At 40.8% G+C, this 27,216-nt stretch overlaps 1 protein-coding gene across 1 annotated transcript in view; it reads left to right on the top strand.

Moving 5' to 3' along the window:
• si:ch211-195m9.3 overlaps nucleotides 1-19,194 on the top strand; it is a 39,113-nt gene extending 19,919 nt beyond the window's left edge. Inside the window, exons 9-21 of the mRNA XM_031296686.2 lie at nucleotides 4,621-4,719; nucleotides 4,840-5,025; nucleotides 5,949-6,047; nucleotides 6,169-6,357; nucleotides 9,200-9,213; nucleotides 9,557-9,579; nucleotides 11,241-11,341; nucleotides 14,017-14,108; nucleotides 14,902-14,981; nucleotides 16,291-16,450; nucleotides 16,810-16,972; nucleotides 17,097-17,150; nucleotides 17,258-19,194. Coding sequence (XP_031152546.1) covers nucleotides 4,621-4,719; nucleotides 4,840-5,025; nucleotides 5,949-6,047; nucleotides 6,169-6,357; nucleotides 9,200-9,213; nucleotides 9,557-9,579; nucleotides 11,241-11,341; nucleotides 14,017-14,108; nucleotides 14,902-14,981; nucleotides 16,291-16,450; nucleotides 16,810-16,972; nucleotides 17,097-17,150; nucleotides 17,258-17,514 — 1,517 coding nt within the window. The 3' untranslated portion in view covers nucleotides 17,515-19,194. The remainder of the gene's footprint in view (nucleotides 1-4,620; nucleotides 4,720-4,839; nucleotides 5,026-5,948; nucleotides 6,048-6,168; nucleotides 6,358-9,199; nucleotides 9,214-9,556; nucleotides 9,580-11,240; nucleotides 11,342-14,016; nucleotides 14,109-14,901; nucleotides 14,982-16,290; nucleotides 16,451-16,809; nucleotides 16,973-17,096; nucleotides 17,151-17,257) is intronic.
• The last annotated feature ends 8,022 nt before the right edge of the window (nucleotides 19,195-27,216 follow it).

Genomic DNA, 27,216 nt, shown 5'->3' with positions numbered 1-27,216 from the left:
ACCCCTATCCAGGAGTATGGTTCCAGAACCGAGACTGTGCGTAGAGGTAAGCCCCACCAGATCCAACTGGTAGCGCTCCACCTCCCGCACAAGTTCCGGTTCCTTCCCCCACAGAGAGGTGACGTTCCACGTCCCCAGAGCCAGCGTCTGCTGCCCGGGTCTGGTCCGTCGAGGCCCCTGACCTTCACTGCCACCCATGTGGCAGCGCACCCGACCCCAGCGGTTCCTCCCACAGGTGGTGGGCCCATGGGTTGGAGAGAGAGGTGCCACGTAGCTTTTTCGGGCTGTGCCCGGCCGGGCTCCGTGGCAAACCCGGCCACCAGGCGCTCGCTGACGGGCCCTCCATCTGGGCCTGGCTCCAGACGGGGGCCCTGGGCTTCCTCCGGGCAGGGTCACATCATCTCTACCTCGTTTTTTCATAGGGTTTTTGAACCATTCTTTGTCTGGCCCCTCACCTGAGACCACTTTGCCTTGGGAGACCCTACCAGGAGCACAAAGCTCCAGACAACACAGCCCTCAGGTTCATAGGGACACACAAACCTCTCCACCACGATAAGGTGATGGTTCCCGGAGATTTATTGTGTGTGTTGCATATGTACTTCTTGCACTTGATGCATGTAAATTGTGTTTTTCTGTCCATCTTGGGTCCACACACTTCACCACTCTTCTTTTTGTTGCTGCTGGCTGCAACCTAGAATAATGAAAAGATCAGGAATTTTACTAACACCTCTCTCTCTCTCAAGACGTCTACTAGACAGTGTTTGCCACATATGATTTTATTGACGTTAGCTGACAGGTGTTGCGCAAAAAATGAATGCCTTCTTGAAAGAGGACTGCACACGACCTGAAGGTGAAGCAATATATATTTTCCACTAAATGCACTTGTCTGTGCAAACATATTGCACCCCCCTAATAGGAGGAGCAGAGCTCCGTGGGGCTGCTAAGTCGGTTCCTCCTGCTGACGATCCACAGCCAGCACGTTCCCAGATAATGTGGTGGACCTTTATTTTCCAACCCTTACACAAACACATTTTGTTCAACAATATTATCAAGCTACATTTAAGCACTTGTCTGTGTGTAGGTAAGTTACGTTTTGACTTCGGTGCATGCCGGTTTAACGCTACTAACTGCGGCTAACTTGGCTCCCATTAGCTGGACGTCTTTCTCCAAAGCTAATGAGTTAGTTAACATGCTAATAATGCTAACGTATAACGTAAAATAAAATAATACTTCACTCACCGAAAGAACTGGAGCGTAGACTTCTTGAAGGGTCTGTTAGCACAATTAAACATGCAGCAAGCCACATCATGTGTCGAATATCTTCATAAAACATTCTCCGAAAAGCACCAACACGGCCGGGAGGTCAAATGTAGCTTTAAGTGAAGATACTGGACGCCTACCAGAGCTGTTGCCATGTATCTATTGGCTGCAGCGCTTGAATGTGGGTGTGGCCATGCCCAGTCAAACCCACCAATAGAAACTCTTATCTAAGCCATTTTTGACTCGCAAAACTTTCTGACTCAAAACGTTTTGACCCAAAACTTTTTGACTCAAAACTTTTTGACTCAAAACTTTTTGACTTGCAAGAAGAACTTTTTCATTCACAAGCAAAACTTTTTGATTCAAAAGGAAAATATTTTGTGATGCAAAAAAAGAAACTTGCTTTTTGATTGCAGTGAGAAAAATATGCTCTCAAACCTTTTTTTTTGCTTAGGTTAAAAAGAAACAAAAATAACTCCATATTATTCATGTAAACCAGGCTTCTCTCACCCTAGCAGTTGGTCCAGAACGCTGCAGCTCGTCTTTTGACAGGAACACGCAGGCGAGAGCACATCTCCCCTGTACTGCCTCCCTTCACTGTCTCCCCGTATGTTTCAGAATTGATTTCAAGATACAACTGTTTACGTACAAAGCACTTAATGGGCTAGCTCCAACTTATCTCTTCGACCTATTGTAACTAAACCTGTTTGAGTCGTGATTCACTCGGATCTTTAACCCAACTCTTTAAATTAACTCACGAGTCGCGAGTCTCTAGTATCATTAACTCGGATTAGTTGAGTCCTACTACAATTCAATCTAAAATGATAACAGCACCACACACAAACCTCTTGCAACATTAGCTACTACTGGTCCTAGCCATCTTAGCTGCCAAAAGCTTTATAACTTACAATTTCATAGGCAACAACTCGACACAAGTCAACTCAAGCGACTGAGTGAGCAGAGACAGTCTGAGACACAACTTCCCGACCAGCAGACTCAGAGCTCAAGCTTGCAGTTGCAGACCACTCGAGAAGTCACGAGCCCTCGACGACCCACAAGTCCTCGATGATCCGCGAGTCCTCGACGACCTGCGAGCTCCTGCGTGAGTCAGTCAGTTGTGCGAATCAGCCAGCTACGTTGTCATGAGTGGATCATTCTGTAGCAGACGAGCGAGTGAGCTTCACTCAAGCTCAGGGTAAAGCAAATCAACAACAAAAGCCATTCTTTCACTTCTGAAATAACATACAATGTTCGGCATGTAGCCTAGCTAGGCCTACTGTAGGTTTTGGTGTATAAATGTAGTATGTTAAAATGCAATTAGGTCGAGCAGACAGTATGAAACATTGCAAGCTCGCCTCGGCTTGCCTATAGATCAATACTGACTCAAGTGACTCGCACAACCCAGATCAGTTTGGTGAGTGACTCGGAATAACCCAAATCCTTAAAAGGAATCGAGTTTGCCAGGCCTAATTGCAACTGTATGTCCCCCCCAAGGTCACTCAGGTCAGCTGACCAGTTGCTCCTTGTGGTCCCAAGATCAAGGCTGAACATGGAAATCGTGTGTGTGAATGATTTAAAAACATGCTGTGTATTGTAAATAATGTACAATATATAATTAAAATAATTGTGTAAGTAGTAAAACAATACAAACAGGGCAAAAATTGCGTTTTAACTTTAACATCCTGAGCCCCCCCCCCCCCCACCCCCCCTTTCCTTGTCTCACAGTGGTTTGGTCCACTGCCTGCTACACACTCAAGTCCGTCAGAGAGACGGCACTGTGTTTGGAGAGAACAAAGTTTGAATCACTTCAGTAACATTAGTTGTGGAATACTTTGAACCGATGTTCAAAGTGAATAAAATAGCCTTGCCAGTTGAGAAAGTGTTGACTCACTCCCGGTTCTGCGGCTTCAAAGCAGAGGCACAGGCAATACAACCACTCAATCAGTGATGTAGTCTAAAGTATTTCAGTGGGTATATAATGGGCCTTTTGGGGGGAGGTGTCAGGGTGCAGGCTTGGACCCAAATGCAAATGCTGTTTCTCCAAACGGAAAACATGAACCAACTAAATAAAGAAACTTGACACAGGGACTAGACGTGACAGGAGGTCAGCGGTATTGTGGTTAAGATAAAAGTGATATAGTTTTAAGAATTATCCTGATCTTTTCCACAGATGCTTATGATGTGGACAAGCAAATGTGTTGTGGTCCGATGGAGAACAAGACGATCCTGACGAGAAATTCCAGTGACCACCTGTGCTGTGGACGTGACCAGTTTGACCCTAAGACTGAGTGCTGCTGTAGCATGAACAACAGTCTTAAGATACAGCCAATCACATCCAGGTGCTGTGTGAATGAGTCAGGTGCGTTTTAGTCTATATCCACAACGTTCGTGCTCCCATGCTGCAGGACATTCCGCCTGATGCATGTCTTTTCACCGTTGCCCGTTTCCTTCCAATTTCTTTGTGTTGGAATTTTAAACTCTAGTGGATTTATGAGGACTATGGTTAACTCCATCTCAGATCTCTGCATGGTAAATTGAGACAGCTAGCTAGACTATTTGTCTAGTCTGAGTTTTCTCTCGCATGACTATTTTACAGTAGCTCCTTGGAGCTTAGTGCCGCCCAAGATGATCGTGATTGGTTTAAAGAAATGCCAAAAAACCAGAGCACGTTTTTCTCCCATCCGAATGCTGTGTGGACTAGTCAGACCTTCCTCCGCTCAGCAGCGTGTGGATGGTCTGGCAACGCGAGACTAGGTGCGTCTCAAAGTCATCCCTATACCTGCCTACCGCAATTCCATGCAAATCTTTGAAATCTTTTTAAGATTGTCCGGTTCATGTTTATTATTTAAAATATGATAAATAAATAGAAAAATCCAAGCAGAGACATGTCAATAAACTTGCACCGCTGTCATATTCAGAAAATGCTGCAGGAAACAAGCTTTAGTTTTTGTGCTGGCGCTGTTTTTTCTAACTTAATTCCAAAATGGTGCTTGGAATATAAATAATACTGTTTACACGTCCCAATGTGGAATTTGCATGTACATTGTACTTCTACAATTGCTTACAATGTCACATTGGTCACTGTATTTTATGTAATTTAATGCTGTTTTATGATTGATTTGTAAATAGCACATTGTGAGAACTTCAGAATTTCCATTTCTGATTGACAACCAAAGATTTTACCTCATTTTTCTCATGATCGTCAATTTTCATCTAACACACGAAAATAGCACTGCTTTAGGGGCCTTCACACATCTTCCATTTTCATGGAAATCTTAGAAATACGATCAATGCTCAAGGAACTTCATGCCAATTAATGGTTGCGGTGCCTGCACGTTGACTTGATCTTTGTCTTTACAGCTGTCTGTGGAACGAAGGCCTACAACACATTCAATGAACTATGCTGTCAATCAACTGTTGTATCCAAACCTGCATCAAATGCCAAATGTTGTGAAAGAAGTGAGTAGAGCTGAATCTAAACACAGTATTTTGGTGAAAAAAACTCTGGCTTGTGTCAGCGGTATTGTGGTTGAGATAAAAGTGATACAGTTTTAAGAATTATCCTGATCTTTTCCACAGATGCTTATGATGTGGACAAGCAGATGTGTTGTGGTCCGATGGAGAACAAGACGATCCTGACGAGAAATTCCAGTGACCACCTGTGCTGTGGACGTGACCAGTTTGACCCTAAGACTGAGTGCTGCTGTGTGAAGGAAGGTCTTAAGACACAGCTCATCACATCCAGCTGCTGTGTGAACGAGTCAGGTGCGTTTTAGTCTATATCCACGACGTTCCACTTCCGGGATTGCTCACGTGCCGCAGGACATTCCGCCTGATGCATGTCTTTTCACCGATGTCCGTTTCCTTCCGCTATCTTTGTGTTGGAATATTAAACTCCGGTGGATTTATGAGGACTATGGTTAACTGCTCCTCTGATCTCTGCATGGTAAATTGAGACAACTAACTAGACTATCTGTCCAATCTGAGTTTTCTCTCGCATGACTATTTTACAGTAGCTCCTTGTGGAGCTTAGCGCCGCCCAAGATGATCGTGATTGGTTTAAAGAAATGCCAATAAACCAGAGCACGTTTTTCTCCCATACGAATGCTGTGTGGACTAGTCAGACCTTCCTCCGCTCAGCAGCGTGTGGATGGTCTGGCAACGCGAGACTAGGTGCGTCTCAACGTCATCCCTATACCTGCCTACCGCAATTCCATGCAAATCTTTGAAATCGTTTTTTAAGATTGTCAGATTGCAGGAAACAAGCTTTAGTTTTTGTGCTGGCGCTGTTTTTTCTAACTTAATTCCAAAATGGTGCTTGGAATAGATATAATACTGTTTACACGTCCCAATGTGGAATTTGCATGTACATTGTACTTCTACAATTACTTACAATGTCACATTGGTCACTGTATTTTATGTAATTTAATGCTGTTTTATGATTGATTTGTAAATAGCACATTGTGAGAATTTCTGAATTTCCATTTCTGATTGACAACCAAAGATTTTACCTCATTTTTCTCATGATTGCCAATTTTAATCCAACACACGAAAATAGCACTGCTTTAGAGGCCTTCACACATCTTCCATTTTCATGGAAATCTTAGAAATACGATCAATGCTCAAGGAACTTCATGGCAATTAATGGTTGCGGTGCCTGCACGTTGACTTGATCTTTGTCTTTACAGCTGTCTGTGGAACGAAGGCCTACAACACATTCAATGAACTATGCTGTCAATCAACTGTTGTATCCAAACCTGCATCAAATGCCAAATGTTGTGAAAAAAGTGAGTAGAGCTGAATCTAAACACAGTATTTTGGTGAAAAAAACTCTGGCTCGTGTCAGCGATGTTGTGGCTGAGATAAAAAGTGATACAGTTTTAAGAATTATCCTGATCTTTTCCACAGATGCTTATGATGTGGACAAGCAGATGTGTTGTGGTCCGATGGAGAACAAGACGATCCTGAAGAGAAATTCCAGTGACCACCTGTGCTGTGGACGTGACCAGTTTGACCCTAAGACTGAGTGCTGCTGTAGCATGAACAACAGTCTTAAGATACAGCCAATCACATCCAGGTGCTGTGTGAATGAGTCAGGTGTGTTTTAGTTTATATCCACGACATTCCACTTCTGGGATTGCTCCCATGCTGCAGGACATTCCGCCTGATGCATGTCTTTTCGCCGATGTCCGTTTCCTTCCGCTTTCTTTGTGTTGGAATATTAAACTCCGGTGGATTTATGAGGACTATGGTTAACTGCTCCTCAGATCTCTGCAGGGTAAATCCAGACAGCTAGCTAGATTATCTGTCCAATCTGAGTTTTCTCTCGCATGACTATTTTACAGTAGCTCCTTGTGGAGCTTAGTGCCGCCCAAGATGATCGTGATTGGTTTAAAGAAATGCCAATAAACCAGAGCACGTTTTTCTCCCATACGAATGCTGTGTGGACTAGTCAGACCTTCCTCCGCTCAGCAGTGTGTGGATGGTCTGGCAACGCGAGACTAGGTGCGTCTCAACGTCATCCCTATACCTGCCTACCGCAATTCTATGCAAATCTTTGAAATCTTTTTAAGATTGTCCGGTTCATGTTTATTATTTAAAATATGATAAAATATGATAAATAAATAGAAAAATCCAAGCAGAGACATGTCAATAAACTTGCACCGCTGTCATATTCAGAAAATGCTGCAGGAAACAAGCTTTAGTTTTTGTGCTGGCGCTGTTTTTTCTAACTTAATTCCAAAATGGTGCTTGGAATAGATATAATACTGTTTACACGTCCCAATGTGGAATTTGCATGTACATTGTACTTCTACAATTACTTACAATGTCACATTGGTCACTGTATTTTATGTAATTTCATGCTGTTTTATGATTGATTTGTAAATAGCACATTGTGAGAATTTCTGATTTTCCATTTCTGATTGACAACCAAAGATTTTACCTCATTTTTCTCATGATTGCCAATTTTCATCTTACACACGAAAATAGCACTGCTTTAGAGGCCTTCACACATCTTCCATTTTCATGGAAATCTTAGAAATACGATCAATGCTCAAGGAACTTCATGCCAATTAATGGTTGCGGTGCCTGCACGTTGACTTGATCTTTGTCTTTACAGCTGTCTGTGGAACGAAGGCCTACAACACATTCAATGAACTATGCTGTCAATCAACTGTTGTATCCAAACCTGCATCAAATGCCAAATGTTGTGAAAAAAGTGAGTAGAGCTGAATCTAAACACAGTATTTTGGTGAAAAAAATTCTGGCTCGTGTCAGCGGTATTGTGGTTGAGCTAAAAGTAAAACAGTTTTAAGAATTATCCTGATCTTTTCCACAGATGCTTATGATGTGGACACGCAGATGTGTTGTGGTCCGATGGAGAACAAGATGATCCTGACGAGAAATTCCAGTGACCACCTGTGCTGTGGACGTGACCAGTTTGACCCTAAGACTGAGTGCTGCTGTGTCAAGGAAGGTCTTAAGACACAGCTCATCACATCCAGCTGCTGTGTGAACGAGTCAGGTGCGTTTTAGTCTATATCCACAACGTTCCACTTCCTGGATTGCTCTGTGGCCGCCGGAAATTCCGCCTGATTTCATTCTTTTCGGCCAAATGTCCGTTTCCTTCCGCTTTCTTTGTGTTGGAATTTCAAACTCCGGTCGATTTATGAGGACTATGGTAACTGCTCCTCAGATCTCTGCATGGTAAATTGAGACAGCTAGCTAGACTATCTGTCCAATCTGAGTTTTCTCTTTCACGACTAAAACAACTTTTGAACGTACACATGTTCCACCAAAACAAGTTCCTTCCCGAGGCTATTTTGCAGCAGCACCGTGGCTACGCTTTGCCGGACCCTCCTCCAGAGGGAGAAGGGTCTGGCAAAGTGAGACTCTCTTGACCCCATCAGAGGGTCAAGAGAGTGGAATTCAATCCCAAACCACATCAGACAGTTAAACACATATACGTCTTTTACTAAGCAGCTAAAACACTGGATGGTCAATACATATACATGTCAGCACTAAAATTATTTTTAATGCATGTATTCTGTTAGTTTGAAAAGTCAACATATATGAATTGTACTTATTGTTTCCTCCTAGTTCACTACTGCTTTTATTGTTCTTAACAGCTGTGTCTGTTCTAATCTTTTACCCTGTACTCTGTTGCTTTGCTTTGTTGTATATCTTTCTGCTTCTGGGTTGTGTCTTGTCTTGTGCTAAGTTCTGTATTGTGCTTTGTTATGTTGTTTTCTGCTTCTGTGGTGTTTTGTGCTAAGTTTTGTTTTGCTTGTGTTGTCTTCCTTTTTGCTTCTTTGTATTTTAAAAAGCCTTTTTTTTAACATCGAGGGCAGGGGACTACAGATAGCCTTTTGGCTAATTCACGATTTTAATCTTTAACCCATATAAAATCATGCGTTTTATTAATTTGCACTGTCCCCATTCATAAATAAACTGAATTGAATTGAACCTATACCTGCCTACCGCAATTCCATGCAAATCTTGGAAATCTTTTTGAGATTGTCATGTTCATGTTTATTATTTAACATATGATAAATAAATAGAAAAAGAAAAATCAGAGCAGAGACATGTCAGAGTTGAAGCAGCTGTGCTGTGTGTGTTTGACAAAACAGCAGCTGTCATCCCTGCAAACCCTTTCCAACGGTTGCTGCACAAAATTTCCTAGAACTAAATTTAGAGCCCCAACTGCTAGGAACCTTCCTCAGAGGTTCCTAGTTCAGGGGAAAATTTCCTGCGGTCGAACCACGGGTTTGTCTCCATCAGCCAAGAAAGTGCCTGAACATGCATGATGAGTCATTGACAGTGGCTCTTGAGTTCAATCTAGATGAGAGAACAAGATACCCCAATTTGTTGACATTTCTGCTTTTTTTTTTCATACATGCACACACTCAAAAAAACATTTTGTGCTTTATCTCCACAGGTGTGCAGCAACAGGTAAGAAACTATCTGCTATCTCCTTGATATAAGATACAACTAGTCAGCCATGTCAAAGCTGCCCAAAATTGCATGCACTGTAACAATAACATATATCTACTATCTGCAATATACCTGTATTATAAACAACAGAAACACCTGACAAATAGTGCAATCCACTACAGTAGTTTTGTAATAAAGCTGTGTTGATTCAGATGGATCATAATAATGTTTAAAGCCACAGTGATGTAATTGCATTGGATTGCCTGACATTGGTAGGGAGGAACAGGGACAGAGCAAGGAAGTAGTGGGTTGCCCTTTGAGATATTTACATTTTTGTGTTTTATTTTATGTTTTTTCTTAGAAACCCGCACCTCAACCCGACTGGTAAGTCGACCAAAGGTTTTAACTATCCTGCTGAGACCAGCAAAACTTTATTTTTACCGCACACTAACAATCATCAAATCATAATTTACAGTTTGTGTCACAATACTCCATTACGTGGTACCTGCTCGACTCACCTTGACTCTACTCGCCTTTTTTGGTTTTCCATTATGAAAAAAAGTCCCTGGTACCTGCCAACAGGTACTTTTTTTAGTCTCACCTCTGTTGAGGTTCCAAGCGAGCTGAGGCGATACCAAAAGGTGACGTGAAAACCTGCAGACTACTGATTGGTCGTAGAGAATCGTCACTAATCACTGCGTCATCATTGCTAGCGACAGACGAGGGTGTAGTGAACAAACCCGCCGTTTTTAAATAGTTTAGCCAGCGGTGGTTTTTTTTTGCTGCCTCCAGCTTCTTTTGAAACAAAATTTTTCTTCTGGCTGTGGCAACAACAACACACCTTCGACGTTCTATGTGTGTGTCGCGTTAGGTCACGGCAGTTTCCTGTAGCGGCGCTATGACGAACAGCCGCGCTCGCCTCACGCATGAAACGTGGGGTATACTCGCCGCAGCCGACCTGTCGAGTGCCAGTGTGACGTCATGGGAGCGCCGTAACTGTTTATACTCGCGCATGGTGGTCGCGACACTAGTTGCAGTCTTCTCCTGAACAGAGGTGGCGCTAATGAGGAAAGGCTACCGACTTTGCTATTTCTACGGACTAGAAGAAGAAGAAAAAGGTAAACAACGCCAGAACTGGCAGCAGCATTGACGTCAATGCTTCGATTTGATCCGATGACCTACTTCGTTGGATCAAGCCTTTCATTCGCCATAAAAGAAGTCCTCTTAACCCAGTAAGTTTACAAGAGAGACTTGCGGTCACTCTGAGAGTCCTGGCATCCGGTTGCTCTCGAGCTTGTTCATGCTTCCTGTATCCACTTTGTCGCGCGGCGCTGAAAAAAATAGAGTGGTGGGCGCCCTCTCACTCAAAATCCTGGCACGGCAGCGAGATCTACGCCATTTTAACGTCACATTGGCGCAGGCGAGCTCGGCTACGGCGACTGTAAAACGGCCTTGAGGCGGTACTAAATCTGCAATGGAAAAAGGAGGAAGGGGCACCGCGATGGAGCCGAGCCGAGTAGAGCTGCTACTAGCAGTGGGTAAGCGCCATTAGTTAACTTTACCCAGTACCGATGACCTGTTTTGACCCAGTTGTTAGACACGCCTAGTTTAAGTTTTACCCTTAAATTGTCACAGATGTATTGTTAGTTGTGCAAACAAAACATATGACATTTAAAACTGCAAAGGATACTTACTTATGTTTTTCATAATCACAAACACATATTGACATGTAAGTTTAGAGGTCAAAAACTCCACAGGGAGCCTTCAACCCAGTAATTGCAGTGGTGCAAATTTGACTTTAAATGGGTTAAATCGAGTTATGCACACTTTTAGTAATTTTGCTGTACAAAGAATTGTGTGTCCATGTTTTTTACATTACATTACATTCATTAGCTCAGTGGTTCCCAAACCAATCAAATTTCTTTGGGAACCAGTGATTAGTTTAGCAACTTACGATAAATGCATTAAACCTCGCTTTGTGTTATATGAAAGTGGGATGTGGAGTGGTTTTGTGTTTATTTTTGCTTATCTTTGCACATCTACAGCACTGAGCCAAACACACGTCGCTGTGGGTCAGCATGTTACAATCCAAGTTCCTTTCGCTGCTGTGAGAAAAAACAGGGAAAGTCACAGTGCCGCTTCCCAGGTATAAATGTGGGTGTGTCTGTTTTTGTTGTGTGGGTGTTGAATCTGTTAGTTGTTATACGGGGCATTATGTCATCATGGTGGATGTCATCCTCATGTGATTGCAATAACTGCTTACACCCACACATTTCCCCTAAAGCTCACAAAACAATAAGATTCTTGTGTTTCAGTGCTTTGATGCAGATTTCATTTCAATGGCGCACAAAAAAACCTCAGGGGAAACTGTGATGAGATAGACGTCAAGAAGGCAATTATCACCTATTCCTGCACTTGCTCAATGACAGTTTTGGCGCCCGTGATGATTTTAATTAAATTAATTAAATTTACAAAGATAAGATGAGAAAAGATATATTTATATTTTCCCGAAGGAAATTCGTCTCGATCAAACAAAAAGTATCTGCTGTTTAACAAACAACTCAACACAACATAGTGCATACATACAGAAACACAGACTATTGCATAACTCTGCATGGATATGCTCATGTTGCATGCAGAGACTGCCATTAGCCAACAAAATTGCACACTGCCCGTACAACACATAATAATAGTTGTCATAATATGTGCAGTAAGGGTAAGCAGCCTTATCAACATAAAATTGAAAACGGATTCATATGAGTGCTGATTGTTAAGGAAAACTCAGGAAAAGCACAACTGATAGTCACATACGTGAAGAAAGTTCGGGAGACTTTGATTACTTACACAGAAGCATTTAATATAATCTCAATTGAGGAGAATCTGGGACTACACAGTACAGCAGGGGTCACCAACCTTTTAGAAACTGAGAGCTACTTCATGGGTACTGAGTCATACGAAGGGCTACCAGTTTGATACACTCTTCTGAAATAACAAATTTGCTTAGTTTGCCTTTAGTTATATATGATTATTAATGATTAATGATACTCATCTATGTGAAGACACTGATCACGTTAATGATTTCTCACAATAGTTATTAACAATGACTTAACAAGGTGGGAAACAGATAATATCAATATTCAATTTTCATTTTTAGAACAGGCCTGAGGGCTACTCATGTGGTCCTTGGGGGCTACCTGGTGTCCGCGGGCACTGTGTTGGTGACCCCTGCAGTACAGTATAGTGCCATCCCAACTTCTGAAGTAACTGTCTCCCTGTAGGTGTATTTAAACTCATGCTGGAGGTGTTAAGATTAGTTGAACCTTCAATGTAAACAAAGATATTGCGAGCGCCGTAAACACAAATGCTTAGCTAAATCATTAACCCAAACCCCTCAGCACAGACAGAAGACAATGTCGGCCTGACCATACTGCAGTAGCGCCTATCCTAAGTGTGCGCGTATGAATGTGAAAATGTTTTATGTCAGGGATCTTCAACAGGGGGTCCTCAGAGTCAATGCAGGTGGGGCTCTAAATTATAGTTAATTTTTGAAAGTTTTTTCAAAAATGAGAAGGTCTTGTGGCCGGGTTGGCTCAGTAGGTAGAGCAGGCGCACATACATGGGGGTGTATGCCTCGACGCAGAAGGTCCAGGGTTCGAGTCCGATCTGGGACGATTTCCTGCATGTCATCCCCCCTCTCTCTCCCCTTTCATATCTATCTGTTATTTCCATTAACGCCTGAAATGCCCCCCCAAAAAAAAATAAAAAATAAAACAAAAAAAAATTCTTAAAATGAATCCAACATTACACATTATTAGCAAATACAAATCCCTACTGCTTAATGGCCTATAGGTAAGATAGCCATCCCCAGATACAGTTAATCCTAAGGATTCACTCTGCCACATGCATGTTTAACATTAAACATGATTTATAAAACCATGCCAACAATTATTAGGCTATTTGAATAGCTTAGTATTCTATGCAAAAAAAAAAAAAAGTATGTATAAAGCCGCCCTGTACTTTATTGTAGGACCAGTTTAATATGCAACTTCATTTTATACAATATGTAGTAGGGGGTCCCTGCTCCATCTGTCTTTTAGTTAAGGGGTCCTTGGCTTAAAAAATGTTGAAGACCCCTGTGTTATGTGATAACTTTCTGCAAGACCTTGGCAGGATGGGAGTGCTTGTGGCAGCACTGTCTTATCATCCAGGTGTTACGTCTCCCATTATCTGACAGAGTTGATATACTTGATATTCTGCCTGAGACAGGTTATGAGGTTATGTTGGACACTGACTTGAATCAGACCTGGGGTACTACTGTTTCAACATACATAGCAAGATTTCGTAAACTGGAAGTCCCACCACACTGATCTGTTACAGCTGTGTTTAAATTTGGCCAGGTTCAGGCACACGTGCTACTTGGTTAAAGATGGGGAAAGTCTAGCCAGTACAAACCGACCAACGCCTTAACTTTTCCTTGGGAAATAAAGTACTTTCCAGATCTTAAAAAAAAATTTGGTCATGGATAAAAAGATCATTTTCTATTTGCTCGATTTATCCCAGGGAAGATCACTGTGGAGACGGAGGGCGGGGTAAAGACAATTCTTTACTGTACGTCACGGGTACATGGCAATAGTACAGACTGCAGTGAACGCCCCAAAAAGATATGTGTGCTCAAGATTTCCCTTCCAACAATTCTATTTTCCTGTTTTTCTCATATTTTCTGAGTCACCCTTTCTTGGTATCAATGATCCCCACACCCTCTGTCTAATAAATCTCTTTTTCTCTCCCCCACCCTGCCCCCACCCCACCCTGCCTGTTTAGACCAATGTGATGATGCCTCAACTGTGTATAACCCACGTACACATGTCTGCTGGGATGGCTTTGTATCTGAGTGGACGTCTTGGATTGAACAAGTATGTACCACTGATATTTACAGTACTGTTTATTTGCTCAGCTGGGTAGAGTATTCTTCCTGTGACGGTCAACCCTCTTCATCTGTGTTTTTCTGTGGAAACGTAAATCACCCTTTCCCCTAAGCTTTGTGTGCTTGAAAACATTAAGTTCACATCACTTAGTTACTTTGTGTAAATGCCTTGTTTTCCAGTATGCCAGTGTTTCTTCTGACAACAGTTTAAATTAATAAAAATGCTGGTTTGAGCGGAATCAGCACATTTCTTTAATATAATATATGCATAGAATAATAATAATAATAATAATAAAACAATTTTAGGACTTACAGCACTGCATCCCTGCTATTACTGTAAAAAAAAAAAAAAACTCTGCTGCTTCGTGCAGGTTTGTTGAGAGGGCTCGGAGCTCCACCCAGCTCCTTATATACAGCAAGTGAGTGTGTTTTGTGTCTAATGGATAAAACGCACTGCTAACAGCGTTGTTTAGTTTTTGTGCATAATAAAAAGGTTTTTGTTTTGGGACTGTATTTTTGTCAGACATCACGCAAATGTATGTTCCTATGTGTGCATTTGAATGTGTGTAAGACTGTGCCTGTTTGTGTCTGTATTGCTGCAGACTTTACTTTTTCTTTTTCTGTGAATTTTGTGATTCTTTAAAGAGGCTTTATGGCTTGGCCCAACGCAGAGTTCTCTGTTTTAATAACAAGCCTTGTACAAGGACAGAGAAAATGGAGAGGAATGTTCAGAGATCAGTATTTCTTATAACCCAGCTAAAGGAATTGTGTGTTGTTTTCAGTCTCATGCCTCCCCCGGACAACACTGCTGCGGAACAGAAGTCTTTCGGCCTCTCACTGAGATCTGCTGCGATGGACACAGGTGATTATGTGTGCATGTGTGTGTTTACATTTATCCATGGACGTGCTGATGAAATTCAGTGAGTCGGTAAAGCATTTATTTTTAATCAGCTTGGTATGTTGCACTGTGGTTTGTGTGATGTTTGTTTATAGTGTGTTTTCCATTGCTAAGAAATGAGGCAGTGTGGGAAACAGTTAATGTTTTATCTTGGAGCTTGTGAGGATACTACCCCAGACAGGAGTGGCGAGAAATAAATGTCTACGGCTGGTTTTGTGCTGTCTACCGAGACAAAAAGGCATTCCAGCTACACTGGCCCTGTGCGTCCTTGGAATTTTTCCTGGTAACCTTCAAAACATGCCAAGCTACTGAGCCAAGGAATTTCTGTCTGTCTGGGTTTTAAGCGTATGAACTTAATCTGCCCGTCTGTGCAGGCTGACTGTGTGTGTGTGTGTGTGTTTTCATATGCTTGAGCATGTTATGACTGTTTCACAGTTATGCTATTCCATCTTTCAGGGGATTACAATATTTTAATAAGGATCTCATTTTTAAGAGGACCAGTATTTTTTTAGTTTGGCATTTTGGTTAAAGCTGAATTAATCAGTAAGTCTCTAAATGAAATGACAGTGTAATATTAAAGCTTTCGTTGGTAGTGATGAATCCAGAGAGAAGTATCACCCAACTCTGCAGCTCTTTGTGCTCCGTTTCCAGCTGAGCAGCTAGTCGTTGTTTGGTAATTGTACGCTACCAAACAGCAGAAAGACAAAGTTAATAACAATTAGCTGGTGAAAAAAATATGGCATACAGAGCTGAAAGGAGAGTGAAAGTTGGATTCACTTTTGTCACATGGCAAGAAACTCATGCATGCTGTTGCTCTTTCTGCTAAACGTGTCTAGTCAGAATGTCTGCTGACATTAACTCATGCAGGCTGTTGCTCTGTCTGCTAAATGTGTCTAGTCAGAATGTCTGCTGACATGTTGGCCAACCTCAATTACATTTAAAAGCTTTTTCAGTCATCTGTCTCATGCATGACTGATGGAACACATACTCTTCCATTTCAATCAATACTACATACATTTTTTTTTCTTCTTATTTATTCTGCACTGCTGACATGCTGCTTTAACCTTACACTCTGTGTAGACACTGTGTTGAAAAAGTTATCTTCCAATCGTACTTAATGCTCACAGAAAGCATATTCTAACTCACCCTCTTTTGAACATTAAATGATCTGTCTTTATAACATAATAATAATAATAATAATAATAATAATAATTACTTCTTTATCTCACACTCGTGATTTGATATTAAGTACAAGCACTGTTTCTCCACGCAGACATGCCAAAAAAGAAAACACTCACTGCTGTGGGGGTAAAGCCTACAACATTAAAGACCCTCAGATGAAGTGCTGCGCCGGGACACTGCACAACCTGACCCTGTTATGCAGGCCTGGACATGACGCGCAGTGCTGTGGATCCATTCTGCAAACCTCACAGGTAGGTTTTAAATAAAAATAATACTAATAATGTTTAAAGTTTGACGTGTTTTAAATCATCAATGCATCAAGCCTTTTGTTCCGTTTTGAAAGGCAGGCAAAGCAGGGAAAGTATGCTTTTTTGTCTTTTATGGACCTCTCCATAGTGAGACAGATGTTGTCCTGCACAGATTCTTACACCAAAAAGAACAAAACATCTCTAATCTGAACCTAATAACCCTGGTGAGATCCATAACTGTGTCCTGGATCCGTTTACTGTATATATTGTATATCTTGGACACATATAATGATCAGTAAGATGGCAAGCAAGCATATATTTACGGACCATCAATGTGTGCATTATATCTACTTTATAACCAGAATGTTTGCTGCTCGAGTGAGGACAAGGAGGTGCTTTACTCTGCCAAGACAGGATTCGGATGCTGTGGTCACCTCTACTACAACACCTCTCTGTGGTCATGCTGTGCAGGGAAGCTGAGTCCAGTACACAAAGTAGGACAGCATCAGAGCATCATGATTAAAGGTCAGTTGTGTGAGGCTTAGACATTGCTCCACAAAAAGCATTTGATCATTGTCATTTTAACTTGGTGTATATTTCAGTTTCTAACATCTTAGCAATGATGTGTGTGTATACTGTTTGTTTTCAGAATCCAGACTTCTGTCAGTAAACAATCTGAATGAAACAGATCTTTGCAATGAAAGTAAGATATCAGTTTTGACTTTTTTGAGTGTGAATTTGGGAGCAAATACTGTTTATGAAGATATGTGGATTTGTAAATCTTATGTGTTTGTGTATGTCCCTGTTTAGTGCAAATCGGTACTATGGAAAGCGTGTCTCCAGACAGCATCGTGTTCAGCAATGTGCTAAGAATCCATGGAAGAAATGCCACGGTGAAACCTCTGTCCTCGCCTCACATCCTGGAAACACCTGATCGCTGCAGCTCCCCTAAACTGATCCCTGGGAATAGCTACTTCTTTGATAAAGTTAAAGTCTTCACAGATTTCAACCATAACTCTATTCTCCAGTCGCTCTATTTCATTATTTCCAAGTGTTATCGTCCTTAGGTCACCACTGTTACCTGTTACTACCATCAGTTAATCTGTTATTGTATACATGGTCTGACTCACCGGATGTTAAGCCTGCCATTGCCCCCCTATTTCAGAGGGCATTCTCCTCCCCTTTAGCTATCTCCGCTATTTATTTTGCAAGGGCACTGCAATCGCTGCATCTCGGACTTAGCCCCACCCAAGACGATTGTGATTGATTTAAAGAAATACAAACAAGCCATGAAATTGTTTCCCCTATCCTTGAATGATAAGCGGCGCAGCCAGACTTTTCATTATTTTCATTGCTCACTATATATGGTGCTTTACCAAACACATTTGCAGTCAAATTACCAGAAACACATTGCCACCTGTACACAGTGGACTATATCACTAAGATTTTAGATTAAGGTTTTTAAAGCGGTGCTCTTTGCAGAAAAGCTGACTTCTTTCCTGTCTGGTAGCGGTTAGCGTGCAAGAATTAATGTGTAATTAAGCCATTAACATTAAGCTGAACAGCTATCAGCTAATATGTTTTGTTTTTCAGAATATTATGATAGTCTTTGTTATTTTTTTCACTCATGCACCCTTGCGTTATATTTTATTATTATGTTTTATTCTTGCACTAAACTACATTATAAACGGCAACTATTTGCACATATTTCATTTAAAAAGTTGTAAATGACATGTCAATTTTTACCATTCCGCACCGGCGATAGCCTTGGCCGGTCGATATCTCTGAACACCTCAGGGGAATCTCTTTAAATTTGGCACTAACGTTTACATGGACTCAAGGGTGAACTGATTAGATTTTAGTGTCCAAAGGGCAAGGTTAGAGTGGCCTCACAAAGCACATTTTTGGCCCCTCAAGAATTCCTACACTACTTATACATAACATATTTCACACAAATGTCTAGTATGATTAAATGATGAAGTGATGACACTTTATATCAAAAAGGTCAAAGGTCAATTTAACTGTGACATCATAATGTTCTGCAAAAATGCTGTTCTTGCCATTATTCAGTGCCATAACTCAGGAACAGAAGGGGAGATTTTGACCATATTTCATATTTTGTTGGATACTGAATTGGTGACACTAATCTTGGGTGCCCACCCTGAAACTGTGGTGATTGTATAGATCTTCTGTGCTGCCAGGTTGAAGATTGTGTGAAGCATCCATGTTTTCGCCAAAAAATACAATAATACCTTTTATTAAATTGCTCCTAAGTCTTCACTACACATTATATGAGTCTAGACAGATATGGATGTAAACTTGACTGGTTGGAGGAGGCATACAACCACAGGGCAGTAATTCTAGTTTATCATGGCATTATTTATGAAGCTAGTAATTGATAAGCATGTCTTCAAAAATATCAGGGATAAAAGAACTAAACCTCCAATAATCCAAAGATTTAGCTGTGCTGCATTAAAGCTATGTTTCTCAATACTGCAGTTTTTTGTTGTACTGTACATTTCTGTATTGTATGTGAATGCCATGAATTTAAGCTTAAAAACCTATTTTCATTTTACCAAAAAATGTCTATGTCTATAAATCTTCTATTTCTTATCTAATTTTAAGAAACAGAAATATATATAACTCATATTAACTCCTATATTGCATGTTTATTTTTTATACATGACAAGCTACTTTGAGGGCTTTATGTTTTATATATTTTATCTCAATAAAAAAAATATTACCTATAAACCTGTTGTGTCTTATCTTACTTAAAGGTGCTTTAAGCGATGTCACACATTTTTTAGGCTACAACATTTTTTGTCACATACAGCAAACATCTCCTCACTATCCGCTAGCTGCCTGTCCCCTGAACACACTGTAAAAAAAACACAGTCTCTGTAGACAGTCCAGGCTCCACAAACGGCAACAAAAACAAACTGCGCCAACCTGCACCACCAAACATAACAACAACAAAGTGTTTTTCCCAAAAGGATTTGGGGGTGGGGGTTGGGGGGTCAGTGCGCGGAAGCACGGAAGGGAGGGAGAGGGGACGGGATGAGGAGGAGGGAGGGACAAGCTAGCCTCCGTTTTGTTTGACAATACTTTGAACGTCAACAAGAAGTGATGTCACCCAACATCGCTTAGAGCACCTTTAATGTTGGGCCGTTAGTGAAAGCTTTGAGTGAATATTATGACATTGCAGCATGTGTATTTTATTCTTAACATTGACCTGTTTCTTTTGTGTGAGTCAACGTAAGAACCCCCCCCCCCTCCCCTAAGACAAGTTAGCAGTGATCTTCCCCTTTTCAGTATTTACTCACTCTCTCCCACTCCTTACACAGTCTGATGCAAGAGAGATGCAAGATTGGTGTTTATGAAATCCCCAATCTCTCTCTACTAAATGTTGCAGTTATGGAAGCCAACATTCACAAAGGCATCTAGTGTTCGAGACCTCAGGATGGTGTGACTCCCCACAGCAAAAACAAAATAATGCATCAGCCTTTACCTCTTATCAAAGCCAGTCTCAGTTGTGATAAAAAGCAGTGACTTCCTACTTGTAAAACTTTTTATTTGCTCTATATTAAATGCAGGTTGGTGTGTGGGGGGAACAACTCATTTGTTCAGGGGTGCATGGCCTATGAATGCCCCTGTCGGCCTGTTACATGCCTGTTGCACCTTCTGCTAGTTGGACTCTTGATGCATGCAAGCTATTTACAATAATAATCAATGAAATCATGAATGAATATGAATGAATAAAAATCAATGAAATCACCTACTTTCTCCTCAACTGTCTGCATTGACTCAAATCTGTGTTATCCAGCTTACTCCAGTTGTGACAGTATTGCACACTTAGTGTACCATTGAACACACCCATTGGCTCCAATCTGAATGGACAACTTTCGCACAACACACATCTATCTTCCAGTAACTCCAACTTGGTGCGGAACTAAGAGGATTGTTTAAATATTTCATGGGAAAGTAAGAGGAAGGATGACGATAGGGAGGGGTGCCATATAAACTCTCGTTCATTGTTTGGTGTTTGTTTGTGGACTTTGATGAAAAGCCAACATACAGGATATTGAACAAGCATATGTAGTACATTCTACTTAGTGTTTAATCATGACTTGTTTTAACACTGAGATGGCCATACTTTGTTTTCCTTTTAATAGTGTATATTGTAATGATATACTGTACTGTACAATTAAACCAGAGTAAGTAGTACATGCCGGAGCTTTCACCCACATTGTCAATGCTCATAAATTATGGTGGTGTGCTGTCTCTCTGTCACTGTAAGGTATTGAAGATCATTACCTAAGCTGGAATCACGTATGCATGCTTTTTATGAATAAATAAAAAAGATGTTTATAATACAATTTTTCTGTAAAGAAATAAATGAAAATACATGTTTTTCATTAAGTTCTTTAATGAGGAGTTCAAGTGTATAACAATGAGTTGTCACCCCACAAAAAAATATTATGCAAATAAGTACATAGGTAAATAAAAAATAAAATAAAAAATGTACTGCATTCATTGAATCAATTAATTTATTGATCATGCCTCTCAATTACATCTAGCCAGAGAATTTCATCAACATCACAGCAAATATTTTCACGAGTCATGCATCGTGGGAAAAAACGCCTTGAATGCTGTATCCATCCTTGTGCCCCAATATCTCCACAGGCCACTTCCATCGCTTGAAGAAGACTTACTTGGTTGTCGATCATGTACTTTCCATCTCCAAGAGGAGAAGAATTCCTCAATTGGCTTCAGGAAAGGAGAATATGGTGGAAGGAACACCATTCTGAAATGTGGGTGATTCTCAAACCACTCTCGCATTAGTGCTGAATGGTGGAATTGGACATTGTTCCAAACAACTACAAAATTCCACACCATTTTCTCCTGATCACCCTGCAGAAAGAGGATTTCATTGAGGAGGTTTAAAAAATGTAGGAGCCTTGCTGTGTTGTATGGTCCCAAGACAGCATTGTGTGCCACAACACCAGTTGTAGAAATTGTGGTACAGAGAGTGATGTTGCCTCCTCGTTGTCCAGGGACATTGACTGTAGCACGACGGCCAATCACATTTCTCCCTCTTCTCCTTTTTTTGTGAAGATTGAAGCCTGCTTCATCAATATACAGGTACTCATACTGAGTTGCACTGCTATCCAACTCCAACATTCTCTAGAGTAAAAAGAACACAAGGTACAATACAGTAAGTTAGTGTTTTATAGTAATGGCATTGATTGCAGTCAATACTACTGTGAAACTGTTGCTGAAGTTTGAGTTCACACTTTGAAGCAGCAGTATACATAGGTATGCCTAAATCTTTTCACTTAGAGTAGCATGGAATAGTTTATGGACACATACTTAAAATTCAGGAAAAATATATCTTTGGGTTGACAGTAAAAGTGCAGTAATTGGGTTGCACATACTTGAACAAACTGGAATCGCAACTCCTTCACTCTAACGGAGTTCCTCTCAAAGGGCACTTTGTATACTTGCTTCATTCGGATTGCATTTCTCCTTAGAACACGATCAATTGTGGAGAGACTGCATTGGTGGATATTGTGGAACAGTTGATTGTCCTGTGTTATTCTTTGCTGAATTTCTTTGAGGCGGAGGGTGTTGTTCTGGACCACCATGTCAACAATGGCATGCTCTTGTTCAATTGAAAATTGTTCGTCCACCTGAATGTTCTCTAACTTCAATTCTGAAACATGTTTGGACAAGCAGGAACATTTACTGTAGAAATCTAGACTTATGTCAAACAAGACTACATGGACTCTCATTGTAGAAGTAGAATGATATAGTTACTTTTCCCTCTGAAATGTGCGGATAATTGAAGCCACTGTGAATCTGTTTATATTGGGCTGAACTCTCTGGCCAGCTTCTCTCAGTGAGAGACCGTGATTTATAACATGGTCAATAAGTGTGGCTCTGATTTCATTTGAAATACCCTATCCTTCTACCTCTCCTCCCTCCTCTTACACCTTGCCCTGCTCTTCCTCTCTGTCCATCTCTTCTTATATTGTATACTCTCTCTTTCCACTATACCATTGCCCTCCAATCTATCCATCTCTTCTCCCTCTACTCTATCTTCTTCTCTTCCTACAAAATTAAGCTACAATTTGCACAAGCTCACCAAAATTGGACAGTTGAAGACTGGAAAAATGTTGCCTGGTCTGATGAGTCTCGATTTCTGTTGAGACATTCAGATGGTAGAGTCAGAATTTGGCATAAACAGAATGAGAACATGGATCCGTCATGCCTTGTTACCACTGGGCAAGCTGGTGGTGGTGGTGGTGTAATGGTGTGGGGAATGTTTTCTTGACACACTTTAGGCCCCTTAGTACCAATTGGGCATCGTTTAAATGCCACAGCCTACCTGAGGATTGTTCTGACCATGTCCATCCCTTTATGACCACCATGTACCCATCCTCTGATGGCTACTTCCAGCAGGATAATGCATCATGTCACAAAGCTTGAATCATTTCAAATTGGTTTCTTGAACATGACAATGAGTTCACTTAGTACTTAAATGGCCCCCACAGTCACCAGATCTCAACCCAATAGAGCATCTTTGGGATGTGGTGGAACGGGAGCTTCGTGCCCTGGATGTGCATCCCACAAATCTCCATCAACTGCAAGATGCTATCCTATCAATATGGGCCAGCATTTCTAGAGAATGCTTCCAGCACCTTGTTGAATCAATGCCACGAAGAATTAAGGCAGTTCTGAAGGTGAAAGGGGGTCAAACACGGTATTAGTAGGGTGTTCCTAATAATCCTTTAGGTGAGTGTATGTTTTTATGTGTGAACCATCAACCAATGTCAAATTCCGAGTAAGTGCTACTTACCTGGCAATAAATCTTTTTCTGATTCTGATTCTGATAGTTGTCTTGTTATAGGTACCCAGTACATATGTAATTATTGCCCCGTATATGCTAAAGAATTACACTGTTAGTGTAACCTGGAACACCTGGGTTATCCCAGGTTGTTTAAGCCTGCTGTGTCATCGCTCTCTCTTCTTGCATGTTGGTTTCATCACCCAGTCATCCACAACCCATATTTCTTTAATTTGGTCTAATTTGGTGTGATTTGGTTTACTAAAGTATGCTTTTGTAAAACTTTATCATGGTGTGTCTTCTAGTTGTTGTGGCCTAAAATCCGTTTCATGACAAATCAAAGAAGAATCAGAATCAGCTTTATTGGCCAGGTTTGCGTAAACAAACAAGGAATTTGACTCTGGTTAATCTTTGCTCTCAAAGTACAACACTCACTTAAAGCAACACTATGTAACTTTTCCCGCTTCGGTCCCCCTACAGGTTGGAAGCGGAATTGTCTCTTACATTACATTTTCCAGTTCATTTGAACTATAGATCCGAGGCGACCCCATCTGGCAAATTTGCACAATGTAATGTAATGGACAATTCCGCTTCCAACCTGTAGGGGGACCGAAGCGAGAAAACTTACATAGTGTTGTATTTAACATATAAAGAATAAAAACAGAAAGGACAGTAAGAAATATAAAAAAAATATACTGTGAAGTATACAGTATAACAATACAATAGAATTTATAAATTTACAAAAAATATACAATAACAATTGAAGAGAGGGAAGGAAAAGTTCAATATCAGTATAGTCTGAGATTTAAGATTTAAATATAAATATAGTGCAAGGCAGTTCAGTGCAATGGTCATATATTAATAACAATACTGTAATTGTAAGATTGAAATATACATGAGGTAGATGAGCAGAACAGTGTTTATTGACTTTGTTCAGTGTAAGGGTGGGAGCTATTTCTGAGCATTCAACAGTGACTGCTTGGGGAAAGAAACTGTCTTTGTGTTGGCCGGTTTTGGTGAACAGTGTCCTGTATCGCCTACCAGAGGGAAGGAGGTTGAACAGTTTGTGACCAGGATGTGAGGGGGCTGCAGAGATGTTTGCTGAAGGTCAACTCCAAGCCTTTCTCCCACGTTTTCTTTTTTTTTTCTTGTACTTTGTAGAAATATCAGAGGATAGCATTCAAGCATGGAACTGTGTGGGAGTGATAGATTACTTACAGAATGTGTTCAATGGGCGGTGTAAGGAAGGAGACAAATATCACATTCTAAAAAAATTACATTTTCATGTTGCCGACTGGATTGTCTAAATGCATGATGATACAAGAGGAAATGTCAGACATACTTAACAACTAGGTCATTTAACCACAACAACTTTGGTGGCCCACATATTTTGTGTTTGTTGTTGCCAACTGAGTTCTTTACTAGGAATAAATGAAATCCTTTACAATGTGACATTTATTAACTCCAATCAGACAAACATGCCCAAAACAAGACATAAGACTGCTCAGTGTAAATAAGTAAGTAAGTAAACTTTATTTATATAGCACCTATCACAGACAGAGTCACAAAGTGCTTTACATGCAGCAAGTTTAACAATTTAAAAAACATCATACAAACATAAAAACAACACAGATGGAGTAGTGTTTCAATAGGAATACAGTTTTAAGGAACTGTTCAGTTTTGTGTTACTAGGTTTGAGGTTCACATTTCCAAACACAGATGCAGGATGCTAGAAAAAATCTGATCAACTGAAAACCTTGACATTTTGCACATAAACACATTCTAAAATATATTATTTGATAAGAAATACAAGTGATAACTTAACATCACAATGATATTGAGTGTGGACCTGAAAGCATAAGGATCAGTATCTCTGGAACAAACTCAGGCAGGATACTCTCTGTTTTATTAAGACTAAAGGAGAGCAGGAGTGCATATGATTGTGTATGTTTGTAGCTCATAAAAGGAGAGTAAAGATTGATTATTGAGCTGGTGATAAGCAGTAGCCATACACAGATCATTAAAGCCACCTGCTGAACCAGAAGCAACAGGTAACAACACCCTTCACATTGGGAAACTGTTGTTGTGTAAGTGTTCATTGCATTGATTAGAATGCAGGGAGTAAGTGGATAAAGTGAGACAGAGGGAAGAACAAACTGGACTATCAATGTTTTCTTCTGTTCCACCTGTATACTGATGGTGTCAAACAGCTGAGCAAATATCATCCATCTTAATGCTGTTGCTTAGCACATGACTTTAAAGCACACCAAGAAGAGAAAGCGTCTGCAGTCTTTACAAGTGACAATGAAGAAAGATTTCACCTGCTGCTGCCCATCTCTGATCCCTAGCAGGGAAACTGCTTGTTTCTACCTGCTCTGTGTGCTCATTGCTCTTTACATGCTGGCTGGCGCTGCCATATTTTCCTCCTTGGAGAGACCAGCGGAGCTAAAGGCCCACCAGCTCTGGGAAAAGAGGCTAAGAGACTTCAGTCATGAGCATAACGTAAGTTATGAAGACCTGAAATCTCTGTTGCGCCACTATGAGGAGGCTAGGACCGCAGGCATCCGGACAGAACGAGGCAGAGCTCTATGGGACATTCCAGGTGCCTTCTACTTTGTGGGAACTGTTGTTTCCACCATTGGTGAGTCAAGATGTTATGGGAATTCTGTATTAAAAATTCTAACATCCGCTAAGGGACCGCTCTGTATTTATGGAATCAACCCCTGGAGGAAAATAGTTGAGGGTCATGTCTTTTTATTCTTTGTTGAGTGGAGAGTCACCCAACATTTTTTAGTCTTGGTTAGTCATGTTGGGGGGGTCACACAACTTTTTTATTCATGAAAAGAGCAAAATTTCTAAAAAAAAGTAGCTCTCAGTCTCGGCTCCCTAGCAGATGGGTCTGACCGCATATGCAGAGATGGCTGAGGGGGCAGGAGGAGCACTGGCCCTCTGGTGGCTCAAACAGGTAATTGCATTGTTTAAAAAATGAGTGGAATAATTACGTCTGGCATGACCAGATATTTTATAAATATTTTAAATAACACAAAACAACTAAATGGTGGTAGGTAATACATCAGATTTCATATACTGCTCTAGTATCTCAACAGACTGTAGGTCGAACACTGATTATTCACTGATTATTCAGCTTTGGCACCTTTACCTATGTGCTAAAATATACAATGACTGAGGAAGCCTAGTGACAAGTCCATAGCAACCAGTGTTGAATTATTATTTCCCAGTGTCCTTTGCTGAATGGTCTCAATGTTTTATTGTTTTATTTCATATGAATACTAGTTTACTAGAGGAGTAACTTAGTATTTGAAGTAATGCAGTAATGCATGAAGTGTGCATTTAGTTTCCATGCTTATTGTGTTTCCACAACAATGTTAGTGAGTAAATCTACTGAAATGGCCACCACACCATAACAGAGGAGTGGGATGTGTAAGATGAGAATACAGAGGTTAACTCCTGTACAGCATGGCTGTAAAACTCAAATGGCATCTGTACTTCTTTGTTAAATGCAAACTTGCATGTAAGGGGGGGGGGGTCGTTCCTCTTTTTCAAACCATGTTGGAAGGTCATAGAAAAATTATTGCTGAGGCAGGGGAGGGTCAAGTCTCTTTAGCTTAGAGGCCACAACACTCGTCTGGTGGCCCCTTAATTAAATAACGAACAGTCCCTTATTCATTCGTTTCCCAGGTTGTTCCGCACAACGTCATAGTTATGTTAGGGTTGTTTTTCTTTAAATCACCCCACAATCATATGTGGATTAGAAGATTTCTTTTCTTTTAAATATTTTTTTGGGGCTTTTTTGGCCTTTATTCTGTAGGACAGCTGAAGACAGGAAAGGTGGGAGAGAGAGTGGGATGACATGCAGCAAGGGTCTGTGGGTCGGATTCAAACCCAGGCCACTGCATTAAGG

This window comes from Sander lucioperca, chromosome 5, assembly GCF_008315115.2.
Source record: "Sander lucioperca isolate FBNREF2018 chromosome 5, SLUC_FBN_1.2, whole genome shotgun sequence".
In the NCBI taxonomy this organism is placed as follows: Eukaryota; Metazoa; Chordata; class Actinopteri; order Perciformes; family Percidae; genus Sander; species Sander lucioperca.
Note: the sequence above shows the minus strand (reverse complement) of the source record. Positions and strands in the feature narration are given on the sequence as shown.